This window comes from Anas acuta, chromosome 14 (assembly GCF_963932015.1).
Source record: "Anas acuta chromosome 14, bAnaAcu1.1, whole genome shotgun sequence".
Classification (NCBI taxonomy): Eukaryota; Metazoa; Chordata; class Aves; order Anseriformes; family Anatidae; genus Anas; species Anas acuta.
In genome coordinates, this window is record NC_088992.1 from 11,438,507 (window position 1) to 11,452,832 (window position 14,326).

At 37.9% G+C, this 14,326-nt stretch overlaps 1 protein-coding gene across 16 annotated transcripts in view; it reads right to left on the bottom strand.

Annotated features, from left to right (window-relative positions):
* ANKHD1 (ankyrin repeat and KH domain containing 1) overlaps positions 1 to 14,326 on the bottom strand; it is a 114,017-nt gene that overhangs the window by 56,821 nt on the left and 42,870 nt on the right. For 15 of the 16 annotated variants that reach the window (XM_068698634.1, XM_068698629.1, XM_068698630.1 and 12 more), the window contains 6 exons: positions 13,318 to 13,465; positions 12,108 to 12,341; positions 10,724 to 10,818; positions 7,378 to 7,615; positions 6,986 to 7,177; positions 5,484 to 5,593 (listed from right to left, as the gene is read on the bottom strand). In XM_068698634.1, coding sequence (XP_068554735.1) covers positions 5,484 to 5,593; positions 6,986 to 7,177; positions 7,378 to 7,615; positions 10,724 to 10,818; positions 12,108 to 12,341; positions 13,318 to 13,465 — 1,017 coding nt within the window. The remainder of the gene's footprint in view (positions 1 to 5,483; positions 5,594 to 6,985; positions 7,178 to 7,377; positions 7,616 to 10,723; positions 10,819 to 12,107; positions 12,342 to 13,317; positions 13,466 to 14,326) is intronic. The other variant, XM_068698644.1, reaches the window with a different exon arrangement.

Below are 14,326 nucleotides of genomic sequence, written 5' to 3' on the forward strand. Positions count from 1 at the left end.
ACAAAACACAATGGTAAAACCAAGCAACGCAGCTCTCACCAGTTAAGATTCCTACTACAATCCATTCAGGTTCACGAAGATAGCATAAAGGTTATACACAGCATCTGATTAAATACAAGATGACCTTTTATTCCCTATTGGCAAAACAAAGGATTTCATTGTACTTTACACCATCCAGAGATTGCAAAAACACAGCATCAAAAAGGTGTTAACTACAAAAATTAGCTTCCCATGTCCTTACCGCCTTTTGCTTTATTTGTAGAAGACTGAGGGCCAAATCTAAAGAGACCTAAAATTCCTGATATTCCACTGATGCTTACAGAAGCGGTATAGGAAAACATGACAACTCAAAACCCTCACTCTAAAAAAAGCTTAGTTGTTAGATTCCATTCCAGATCTCCATTATCATTTTGTTTGAATTCTTGAAGTATTGTCTACTTTTGTAGGTGTTTGAAAACTGCCTTACACATCATGCCATGATGATCTTAGGCCTAAATCCAACCTAAGTTATTCTATGCTGCAAACATGTAGTGTGTCACGTACATAAAGGACAGTGAGTTTTGCATTAAGGATTCACATTAGTGTGAGGATCTTAATCAGGTGGAATCACAGTTTGAAGTCTTCAGATGTGCCTCATTAAGTCATTCATATACTTCACAAAAGCAAGCAAATTTCAAACACATACATTAACAAGAAAAATTGTAGACCTGTGAAACCTATTTTACTACAGATTTGCACAGGCCAACTTTGTTTCTTTCAAGACATAAAACACATATACCTTAAAGAACTCCATTAGAAAACCATCAAAATAATTGCTAACAAGTCAGGACATAAAGAATTAGTCACAAGAAGATATGATTTCATCAAAAATACCGTACATGAGCAAACAGCTCTGCAGAAGACAAAGATATGCTCTGGTATTTGTCACTTCTAGTATAACATCCCACTACAGAGTTTTAAAGGGAAAACCAACCACGTCCAAGGAACATCAATCGTAAGCATCATTTTCTTTTTGTTCTCCTGGTTCTTATAAAGCCACTGTGCTTAATGAATTCAGCAAAGCCTTCAGACTCGTAGAATCATTCAGGTTGAAAAAGATCCCTAAGACCATCTAGTCCTACCTTTAACCTAATACTGGCAAGTCCACCACTAAACCATGCTACTGAGTTCTACAACTACAAGTTTTCTGAAGACCTTCAGGGATGGCGACTCAACCATTTCCTTGAGCAGCCTCTTCCAATGCTGCACAACCCTTTCAGTAAAGGAATTTTTCTTAATATCCAACCTAAACCTCCCCTGGTGCAACTTGAGGCCATTTCCCTTCATCACTTGGTGCTTGGTTCCTCGAATAAATTACATGTTTAATACCTATGTCAGAGAATCAGTCCCTGGAAAGCAAGACCTCTCTTTTTCTGCTTGCAGGAACACCACCATTTTTGTACTGAGATAGAGTTGTAATAATTGCTCAGTTCAAACAAGACTTCAGTGGGAACTAGAATAACTTGCTTGAACTTCAGCTCATGATTCTATTTGGAGATTGATAAAGCCTCAACAGGACACAAACAACAAACAAATCAGTTCAGGACATGAGCTGCATAACTTTAGCAAAGTTCAAGGAATTCAGTTCTCAATGAGTTGCCCGACAGAAACATCTTCTGCCCTCTGCTGATGTGACTAATGCAGCTCAAAAGAGGCTCCTCCTCAGAGCTGCAGCCTTGAAGTCTCCACTTAAATTCTGCTCAGACCTGACCACCTAGCAAATGAGAAAAGACTTAATACAGATAAATACAGCCAGTATTTATAGTTCTTTACTTCAAGCACATTTGGGGAAGAAATACGAGCAACTTTCCTCAATTTAGCATCAGAGAGAAAAATTCTCAAAAAACTGTGCTCCCTGTCTTCATGGTTTGAAAGTAAACAGTATGCAGACAGCTCACAAAGCAAAGCAACAACAAAACTCAGCATTGACCACACCTCTACTGTGAATTACAGAATTGAATGGGTTGGAAGGGACCTCAAGAGATCATCGGGTCCAACCCCCCTGCCAAAGCAGGTTCCCTAGAGCAGGTTGCCCAAGGTAGGCCTCCAGGCCTCCTCTTTCCAGGAGCTCCCTGTCTTTTTTGTACCGGGGAGCCCAGAACTGGACACAGTACTCCAGGTGAGGCCTGACCAGGGCAGAGTAGAGGGGGAGGATCACCTCCCTTGACCTGCTGGCCACAATAGTCACAGGTCTCCAGCCAGACTCTGCGCCGCCGATCACCACCCTCTGAGCTCGGCCCATCAGCCAGTTCTCAACCCACCTTACTGTCTACTCCTCTATCCCACACTTTCTCAGCTTTGCTAGTAGGATGTCATGGGAAACAGTACCAAAAGCCTTGCTAAAGTCAAGATAGATGACATCCACTGCTCTCCCCTCATCTACCCAGCTGGTGATGCCATCATAGAAGGCAACGAGGCTGGTCGAGCACGACTTCCCATGATGAATCCATGCTGACTACTCCTTATAACCTTCTTCTCTTCCAAGTGCTTGGAGATGTATCTAGAACAAGCTGTTCCAACACCTTTCCAGGGACAGAGGTGAAACTGACTGGCCTGTAGTTTCCCAGGTAAATAGATAAAACAGGGCTAGGAAACAAGTTCAGGCATGGGATCTGACTTTTCACACTGTTTATTCCTTAACAGCCTCCCTGGCACAGTTCTGGCCCTGTCCAGAATCATGGGAACAAGGGGCACCAGAAGCTGTTCCCTGCAGGCAGCACGGATAACACAACATCACGTTAGTCTCCACTGATCTCAGAGACCTTGCACCCTGACGAACTTCAAGACCTCATCCCACATGCAGGGACGTTCAGTGCATAGTCCCAGTGATGTGTTAAACAAACACCATTCTGGTGGACTGCAACATAGCCCAAAAGCCAATGTAGCCACAGACATAAACCAAAACCTTAGAGACACTGGGTACAGGCACAAGCTCGGTGAATCCCCAGGTCCAGTGCAACACTGCATGGATGGGTTCAACAACAGCCCTTTCTCCTGGCATTTCAGGAACAGACCTTGGCCCTCTTTTATTTTAATATAGACATAATCAGTATTTTCCCTCAAAAAGGAACACAAGGTAAAATGTCACATGTCCATCTCCTCAGTGACTGTGATATAAACCCCAGGTAAAGAGTTGGATTCCAGAAAGCAGTCTCAAGAATGACTGCAGTTGCACCATGAAAAAGAAAAGCAAATGAAGACGTATTTTCATCTGATGTGCCTTAACAACAGAAAGAAAGCAAAATTAATGAGAAAAACAGTGACAGACAGAGCACCAATTTAACCACTCCACCACAGACTTCCTGTGACAACTTGGTGAAGTCAACTAATCTAATTTAAATTACAAGCGAACACTGAAATCTACAAGAATGATACTGCCAAAGGGATTTCAAACTCCAGCGATAAGATGACACACTTGCAAAACCTTCCTTAGATCAATCACAATCATGGCAAATTTATTCACAACAGCTTAGAATTTCTAAAAAAGCAAAGCAACACAAAAGTTTGAAAGAAAACTCTTCAAAACTCTAGGCACCCACTGTAAGCATCACGACACTTTTGCAGGCATCTCCCTGTTCTAAAAAGATTTCATCTTTACTATTTAGAATACAACTTTACCACGTGGCTTTTGACAAACATCTTCCCTCCATCTTAAGACATAATTGCTGAAGTTTAACATGCCTATGTTAGTGACTGCAATTGCCTTTTAAATGCAAGATTGTTATGTAACATCAGAATTCAAAACCAGGGAAACTGCATGGAAAGACTCCCTCCCACATGTAAACCAGTGCTTCAACAATAAGCAACTATTTGGATAGACTACAGCCAATTACCACTGACAGAAATTTTACTTTTCTTCCTTACTATAATTTTCTTGACAGTTTTTCATTTTGATTGGCAGCACAAAAAAAATGCATTAAAGTAAGACTTTAATTTAGAAAGGCTTGCTGTTTTTCTCAGCAATACTGACCACTGAGCTAGACGCTAAAGGCCACAAGCACTGTTCTAAATAACCCACACAGGAGAGGTGAGAAAAAAAAAAAATACAATAATTGACATTTTTGTAAATTGTAAATAATTAAAGTTACATGCAAGCAGAAACTGTTGTATCTTTTTAAAAGCTTCTGCACACCAAATTTGTATTTCTTTGTTTCAGGCTTTGTAGCTGTGCTACTCACTGTCATGGATTCATGAATTATATACTTTTCCAACAAAGTACTTTTTTTTTTTTTTTTTTTTAATCACAAGTAAAACCAAAAAGGCCTAAATCTATTTAAGTGGTTACTGATTAGTAACTAACAGTAAATTGAGCAAAGTTCAGAAGATGTGCCACCCCCTAACAATTCCACTAACACCCCCACAATTAGCATGACTTCCCTTCCTGGTAGGAAGGCATTGTTATGAACTATAATTTTCCTGCAGATAAATTGTTGAAACCTAAAAAAAAAAAAAGAAACTATATTCACAACAATAGTGGAAGTATTAATTCAATTAAAATTATATTTTTAAATACAAACTTCAAACAGTTAAAGACTTATTTTGAGATAAGTCCCTAATAATACCCTCCCCACCAAAAAAAAAAGCACAAAAGCAGTGTGGAAAAAGAAGATTTAAAACAAACAAACAAAAGCACAATCTTCCCTGCTTATGCTTTAAAAGGCGTAAGGCTCCTGATCTCCTTTAGAAGACTAAGGACTTAATTTGCTTTTGCTGCTTAAAAGCCAGACAAACATTATAACTGTAGGTCATGAAGAAGAAATTTTAGGTGTCTCACTGCACATCAGAAAAGTAAAAACAAATTTAAAAAACAATTAACATTAAAAAAAGTTGTGGTTAAAAGCATCATTAAAAAAAGCATCATAAAAAAAAGAAGCACTATGAAAGCAATATACAGAAAAAAGTTACAAGAAAGAAAAGATTTCTGGAAAAAATAAAAGATCATACTATGTTGGTCATTTAAAGGGCATTTGCTTAGATTAACTCTTGAAAGCTGCAACACAAAAGAATACCAAAAGGACTCAGAAATTAACAACAGAAAAGTAATATATCCTACTACTAACCTATTTTAAATTCACAGCAGTAAAACAAACTGTAATCTGCAAGAGTTTAGAAAAAAATATGAAGCACAAAAATAAAGGTAATGTAGAATTGTATCCTGCTAAACAAGAAAACCTATGGAACATATTGAAATTATGGTAATTAACTATCACAAGTGTAATCTATAGCTAAAACTTATTAGCTAATATTTGACCTGTTAAGTAGAAGAAATTCTATTTTTTTTTAGAGCAAGCAGAACATAAAAGCTTTTTAAAAAGTTACTCACTCCTCTTTTCATATTCATATATGAAACTCAACTGTTGAAAGCTTCCTGCTCTACAAGCATACAACCTTTGGCAAGAAGTCTCAAACCAAGTTTTCCCCACAAAAGGCAACAGAAGCCTTACCAAATCAGCACCAGCTTGAAGCAACACATCCGCAACATCAGTATGTCCATTTTCACAGGCATAGGTCAAAGCTGTATCTCCTGTTGCCGTGGTGGCATGAACGTTAGCCCCTGCAGAGACAACAATTTTTTCTTCTTACTGAACATCTCCTTATCAAGTATTTCATATCTGATAAACATAAATTCAAGGCAATATTTGTCCACAACAACAGTTACATCCTACAGACCTAAAGCTTCCGCAGCCCACAGGCATTGCTCTCATGGTCAACATTGATCTCATAATAACAATATCCTGAGGACATGGGATAACCCAAGATTTAGAAGAGGCTTAACTGAAAACTGAAGCAGTTATTGGTCACTTATTACTATTCTTCCCCTACAGCAATAAAGATTTCAGTTCTAACAACAAAAGTTAATTCAGATGCTTGTCTAGACTACCCATTTGACAGGTAGCTATAAAACCAGGCAAAATGCATTTTACTGAATAAGTAATAATTATACAAGAAAATATACTTCACAAATTTCATGTCTTCCCTATTCTTTGAAACCATTTTCTTTAAAACCATAATAGTGAAATAATTTGGCTAGTGTTATGTTTTTATCAGCTACATTAAAATCATGTTTTAGTCTTCTAAAAAAGGAAATGTGATTAGCTAATTCCTTATTTCCAAGGTGTGAGAAGTATTTAGAAAATCAAATGATGCCAAAAAAAATCCTCAATTAACTTTCTACATTATCAGTGTAAGTGAAGTGCAAGCAGAGTTTCAAGCAAGCTTGTGACTGGTGTCACATGCTGGTGTCACTGCGTAAGAGAAACCATTGTTACTGTCCCTTGATGAGCAGCAAGCATTACTTTCTAGAATTACAAATCCGGCACATTTTATGCTTATTCTTAAAAAACAGAATATCAAATAAGTTACTGTCCAATACAAGGAAAATATATAAAATGCATCTTTTTTTTTTTTTTAATAATATTAACGTACTCTAGTTTCTACCAGCTTTAAATTGACAGATGAACATTGAAGTGTCTTTTCACACCACCCAACTCCAGCAAGATTTAATTTTATATGACTTTATAATGAAGAAATTCAGCACACTCCAAAACCTGTGTCTTGTACACTGCTTCTCAGGGCCCAATTTCTGAAGTACTTGTTATTCAGGAAAACTACTTGTCTGCAGATCATTTGGCTTAGTTAAAGCAGGAGCAGCATATAAAAACAAGCATTATCTGTATTAACATTTTGCTAAATGCTGGAAACGATTTTCCTAATGAATATTGGTATTTATTGGAGATGCAACAGAAACCAGTATTCCATGAGGCACCTTCCTCTGTTAACAGTATCAAACAACATTAAGGTGAAGAACACACACACACCCCTTATCTAGGCATCTGAGGATGGTTTCTTGTTACAATGCTGCCACCACTGAGCCTAGGTATCTTCTAAATCATATAATTCAGATATATCAAGTCTGTGGGCCTGATCATTTGTACTGTATACATACCTGCTGCTAGCAAGTATTTCACCAATTCAAGATGACCCTCTTGAGCAGCTTCCATCAAAGGCGTTGAGCAACCAAGTTCTATATCAGCTCCTGCCTTAATAAGGAAGTCAGCCACTTCGGAAAACCCTCCACAACATGCCAGAGTAAGAGCTGTCTCCTGTGTTTCTTCTGTCTGTGCATTTATATTTGCCCCTAGGAAACAAAATAGCTGTTATTTTAACTGACCAGAGAAAGGATGGAAACATGAATGATTATCACCTCCACAGTTCAGGTGTTTTAGCTTTGCTCTGTAGTTACAGCACAGGCCAGATTAGAGGAATTTGCACAGAATACTTAATGGGGAAGTCAACATTGCATGCTTCATAATAATGCTACAGAAACAGTGATTTCACCTTGTGCCAGCAACAACGCCACCATCTCTTCATGACCTTCGCGTGCGGCTTCCATGAGAGGAGTATAACCTTCATCATTAACTTCCTCCAGGTTAGCTCCCCTTTCTATCAGGAGAGCTGCTAACTCCACATGTCCACCACAAGCAGCCAGGGTGAGGGGAGATTCAAACGAATCTGCAGGCATATTCACTTGAGCACCACTGTCTAAAAGCAAGCGTGCTACCTCCACATGTCCATCCTACAAAACAGAGGTGAAAACAGAAATCAGGAACTGTCAAAGGCATTTAATGCATTAGTTGCAACCACTGCTATGTGCACTAGGTCTGAAAGTGACCTAGAGGAAGCTCATGGTTTAATTTACGACATTATTGTAATCATTGGATTAAACTGACATTTAGATTTCCACCTACACTTACATTAGGTTTAAATGCATCAGGAAAAAAGAGCTAGATTTTCTTTTCCCCCTTTCTTGTGCTGAGTAGGGGAAGAGTTATGGGGTAAGATATTCTTAAATACCCAGCGAAATACCTGGGGCACAAAAGTATTGTAGATAGCAAACAAATACCGTGACTAAATCCACTGCATGACTAAACCTCAAACCAAACACTGAAAAAAAAAAAAAAGACTTTTTCTTTAGAGTTGATTCATAGCTTCTACAAACAAAAAAGCTCCAACTGTCAGTTTCTATATCCTGGGAAAGATACCTACTGAAAAACTTCAGTAAGGTAGGTTAACTTGAGGAGGGAATGCTGGAACAAATCTTAAAAAGATAATGAAAAATGACTTGTGGTGAACCGATCTGCTAATGAAGGAAGAGAATTAGGATTGCCATAGCTGTCATTCAGCAGATAAAGGTAGCTGTTAGCTTCTCCAGAAACTACTACTCAACTCCCAGTTCCTTGAAAGAGCCCCAGTACCAAAAATTCATGATTTACTTAAGGTGTGTTTTGTAGAGAGCCACAATACCTTTGAGAATAGGCAAATGCAAAGAAATTTTGGCATCAGGAAAGAACACCCTCCTGGTTTCTCCCTCTCATATTACTAACACAAATGGATTGGAACACTTCGGAGAAGAGAGCTTGGGAAACCCAAATGGATAAACTATGCTGGTAGAAGACTCAAGTCATAGAAACAGTGCTCAGTGAGAAACAAGAGTCTCATCAGAGGATGTCATACTGAATCTTTCTTCAGCATATACAAGTAATATGATATAGTAAGGACAAAAGGGAATTCCAAAGTGAGAGACTTAAATTGAGGTATGCTGTTAGTATCTCTTAGTAGAGAAAAAACACTTTCTGCCTTGTATACTGCAGATGCATACATTTTAGGTGCATCATAATGATCGCTATATTTACTATTCAAAGAAGAAATATGGATTCTTCTAGAAGAGGAAAAAACTGTTCAGACAGCTTTGATGATTTAGCTGTGCTCACAGAGTTTTGTGCCCTGACACAGTGGTCCTTCTGGGACACGACGATAAACCTGGATTAATACTTTAAAGTGGCCCCAACAATTACTGGCAGATTTTCATAGAGAAGAAAGAGAATACTTCCTCCCGGTATAGTCAAAAAAAAAAAAAAAGGCCAATTTCAGTGGCAAAAAGCAGATGTTTTTACATTGTTTTCTTGGAAAGAAATCCAAATGAAGTTGAGCAATATTAAAGGGCAAAAAAGACATTAGAATACCCCTTTGTCCAAATTTAAAACCAGAGTTGTTCAGGTTAGGGCACAGACACGATCATAAAGTGGAATTCTTACTTACATCACATACTAATTCCCAAAAGTAAAGACTTACTCCATTAAGAACAGCGATCTTAAGTGAACTACTTCCCCATTCTGATCTCAGAATCACTATCCAGTAACTCCAACAGCTAACACAGAGCAATAGAAAATAGGGAAAGAGGGGTATCAAACAGGCAACTCCTGACAATGCTCATCTCTTTTAGGTTAACCATGAAGCAGGTACTAGGTAACATGAGATTAACAGCAACCAAATGTATAAATTAAGGACAGGCTGTTGATCTCAGTGAAGGTGGTCAAAGAGCCAACCACCACCTCACCTAACCAAGATGTATTATCTTTGGTGTAGTGCTCCCATTTGACCAGAAGATACTACCAAAACTTGGAGGCTCAGATATCAACCTGTTTTTCTTTGCAACACTGGTTAAAGAACATGGAAGGCTGGCTGGCAAAAGTCACGATAATTTGCCAGAATAGTTCCCTTCCACAAGGGCATAGCTAAAAGATAACACAGAAAAACTTCATCACTAGACTTGGAGTTGGAACTTAGAAAGATCAGTTTCCTTTCTATTGCTTTTAAAGGTCAAATACATGATGCAAACCGGCCTGAAATACCCCAAAATAACAGCATTCAGACCACTAACATAACTTCCCCAGCTGAGACATTTCACAGACCCCAAGTTAACATGCTGCTCAGACTACTGTAAGAAGTGACCAAATCTAACGTTTAGCTTGCAGCCATGCTGCCGTCTCCTTTATGTGACACCACGCACCCACCACAATTGGGTCCTTCCAAATTCTTTATCGGCACTAGGCCAATACAGGGAAGCCTATTCAAAGCTACTATTACCATCTCACTATCAGAAGACCAACACCACTTGAGATGTAATAATCTGACCTTGGTGACTGGCATCAGCATCTCACAGCCGCAGTAAAAGAACAACTGATCCTCCTGATCTCAGAAGACTAGTGGTGAACATTGCTGCCCATATTCTAGGGAATATAGCTTAGTGGAAGAAAACTATTTTTTCCTCTATTCTCTGTGTTTCCTATGAAAACAGGGAACTAAGAACTGAACTACTTTTGAACTATGTTTTTGTTTGTTTGCAAAACAAAAACCTCACATTTACAGAAACCTACAATAAAGCAACTGTCTCTACATGCAACACTTTTTTCCCCGCTGTGGTGAAAGGGTAAGTGCAATGCATTACTCATCCAGTTCAATGCACTTCTGGAAGGCTCATGCCATGATGGTCTGTGAGACCTTATTTATAAAGACAAAGGCAGAAAACTCCTTTATACTGCAAAAGAAAGCGACTTGGGCTCAACCTACTACCCTACAGCATTGCAAATTAATTACACCTACAGTTCACATTGGGAACATTTACTACAACGTATCACATACCCAAAATACAGATTTTTTTCCCCTAAAACTAATAGACTAAGAAGTTGCCTGTGTTAACTATACTAAAGACTTTCTTACAGTAACAATTAAAACTCTCAATTGCAGACCTAAAACAGTTTGTTAACAAAGGCCCCCTTCATTTTATCATCTCCTCTATTTTTCTCCCACCAAGGGGGAAGAAGTACAAATAAAGGCTATTTACCATGCAGGCCTCCATTAGTGCTGTGTGCATCTCATCTGTTTTATGTTCTTGATCAGCTCCAGCTTCAAGCAAAAAACGAACCATATCTAAATGGCCTTCAAAATGAAACAGAACAAAATAAGCAAGCATTTAATATCGTAAGTTTTCAGTAGTACAGAAAATACATTTAATAAATTTATAATAAGATATGAAAGTGTAAATAATTCCATGTTTCAACTCAAATCTGCTCTTTAAGTCCTCTAATGAAAATCAATTGCAGAACGGTCAGACATCAGACTGTCTTTTCCAATGATACTGCCCAACTATGAAATTAAGACAGACCTCTCTAATTCAAATTTATACAACAGGAACTTGTGACTTCAAGCTACAAAAGGCTGTGCTTGTTCCTTAAACAATGTTGTTACATGGTTGTGTAAGTGTTCCAAAGCAATATACATTTTGGAGGGGAACATAAGGTAGCTCAACCTTCTTGCCAAAGATAAGGAAATCCCTAGTCAATGAAGATCTTGCATTACATCACACCTACTAAGTTTAACATTGCAAGAAACAAGAGTATCCCTCCAACATTTTCAGGAGTACCATTACAGAAAACTCTGTAATGAACTACTGTATGTTGCAGGGAGTCCATGACAGTATCAGATCCAAGTCTTTTGATGGGTTATACATAACAAGTATCCTCCAATTCTAACTGCAGAGGCAAAACATAAATCACTATGACAATAATCTGCATCTTTATAGTTTCTATTAGGAGAAAACTGTTCACTGGAATTTTTTTGTTGTTTGTTTTTTCCTTTGGAAGAAGAGAATCTGGAAGTCCAATGGATTACCATGGCACCAAGTTATATTATGTAGAAACTTTGAACTGCACAGGAAATTAAAGTCCACAAGTGTTCACAATAATGAATTAATTCATAAACATCTTCCAAAATTACAGTTGAGGAAAAGTATTCAGTAATAATACTAGCATTTTTCCCCCATCACATATTCTAAAAATATCTAGTCTAACCTGACATTTCACTAATAGTAACGTGTTTTTCAGAACTTGCAGGTAGTTGGTGAAGGGAATCTGAATGAAATGGAAAATGCAGTAGTGGGGGAAGAGGAAAGTGGTGCTGTGCCAAAGCACAAGTTTGGACACAGCCAGTCACAAGATTTCATCTCCAGCATGCTGAATGTGTGTCTACCACATTTGGATACAAGTAGACAGTCTTAATACAACTACACCAAGGATGATCATTTCCTGACATCGAGTTTAAAATTAAAATCTGGCATTCTGTAAACAGTTAAGAAAACATTGAACCAAAGTTTGGCTGGAACCCTGAGTAAGACAAACCCCAGAAAAGAAATTGCAAAAACAAAAACAAAATAAGGTACAAAATAATACCTTTGTAGCATGCAAGTGTAAGTGCACTTTCTTTGAACTCGTTGGAGTGAGTATTGATTCCTGCACCATATTCCAGCAATACTCTTGCAACCTCAACATGACCTGCACTGGCTGCTTCCATTAAGGGGGTATGCCCATTCTCATTGTGGTCTTCAATGTTAGCACCTGCTTTCAATAGCACCTTCACTATGTCAACAAAGCCCCCAGCACAAGCGTAAGTGAGCGCTGTGTTTCCTGCAGAGAAGAAGTTTGCATGTAAGTCCTTTCCATTACCTAGTCCCAATACAGAAAATTTAGTTTTTAAAACTCTGAACAGAACCAAATACAACACAAGTAGCAGCCTTTTACCTCACAGTAATGTTACTCCAGCCAATAACTTCAACACAACTGTAATATGAAAGTTTAACACTAAGCCAATATTAGAAAAAACGGTGTTTTTTTTCCTTTAAGCTTCCTACTTCAGCACACAGAGATCAAGTAAACCTCAAACTCCATAGTGAGCATGAAAATTGCTCATTGTGTTTTGTTGATTTCTGTGTTTTGTCTAAAATAGCATCCACTGATCCCTTGAAAAAACATTTATAAAATTGCAACTTAAAACTCTAGTTCTGAAAATGACAATCACATGTGGCTATGATTTAAACGTTACAGTAAATTTTAAGTTCTACTTAGTATGATTAAACATCAAGATAAAATGAACATTGCATAATTCAACATCTGACTTTAATTTGAAAAAAACTTAAATTCTATCTTAAGGTTAGCAAAAGTGAACAGCAGTTTAATACTCTCAGCAAGGTTAGTTAAGTTGTGGTCAGGCATCGTCAAAGCAGACAATATTCAATGCCCAAAGACCTGTAGCTCTTCTTTGGTAGAAGCAACAGACCATAGTAACTGGTCTCAACCAGCTATGTCCCCTTCTTAATGGGTAGTTTTGGACTATAAAAGTGAGAGAAGTTAAACTTCATTAATTTTTCTGGTCATCTAATACCACAATGGATTTCAGAGGAACAGTGCTTTCCATTACTGTTAATGCTAAGAGCAATCTTCAGACCTTTATTTGGCCATTATTAAACAAGTCCAATATGCACCTAGCCTATTCCTAACTATTCATCATGTCATGTTTTCTTGCACGTTAAACCCACTGACATTCATAAGCACTTGGCTTATATGCTAATTTTGTTGATTCCTCAATTTCCTGCTTCCCAGTTACCTGTTGAAGACTGAGCATTGACATCTGCACAATGAACAAGGAGAAGTTTAACAATATCTACATAGCCTCCACTGGCAGCTGCCATTAAGGGAGTTATGTCTCCTTTATTCCCTCGATCTTCAACATTTGCATGCATTGCTAGTAGCACCTAAAGAAAAAAAAGTTCAGTTAATATATGAACAAATTCTAGCATTGACATTTTGCTTTTAGTTCAGTCGGGCTTGAGAACGATTCCCCAGTCAGCCATGACATTGCCTTACATTAATACCAACACAAAGCACAAATGGTACTCCCTAGGAATAGTGTAGAATTACCACCTGTACTACGCTCTGCTTCAGAAAATGCTGTTTTTCTACATTTGTTTGTATATGTTAAAATCAACATTAAGTTTCAGTGCATTACTGACTTTTCCAATGCCACAGGGCAATTCACTAACCAGAGTAACAGAAGAACTGTAAACCTGCATTAATGACCACAGCCATACATTAAGTCAAGCTTACAGGTAAAGAGTTTTCCCTCTGCACACTTGTCCATCACAAAAAACATGCAGCTGCTATTGAATACGCATATATGAAAACCAAAAATTAACCCAAACTAATGCACTGATGACACAGATGTCATTAAGAAACAGACTGAATGACTGAGACATAAGTCTTCAGAATGTAAGCCCTTGCATTTTTTATTTTGCTGATATTTTAGATCCTCTTGCAATGCCTGCTTGGCAGAACACCTTGACTGCACCTAGAACAACGCCAGAAAAACAGACAAATCATAAAGCATTAGATACATTCCTCACACAAGCCTGTTAAACCTTAAGGCATGTACATGTATGATGACATTTAACATTAAAAAGACAAACAGTAGCTGTAAACCCACATTAAGATGTATTAACTGATACTCCACTTAGACTACAAAAATTGTTTTAATCAGTGTATCTAAAATGTTTAACTACCAAAGAAACCCCTTAGACAATGTTTCCTAAAGGTTTAGTTGTGAATGTATTTGTTAC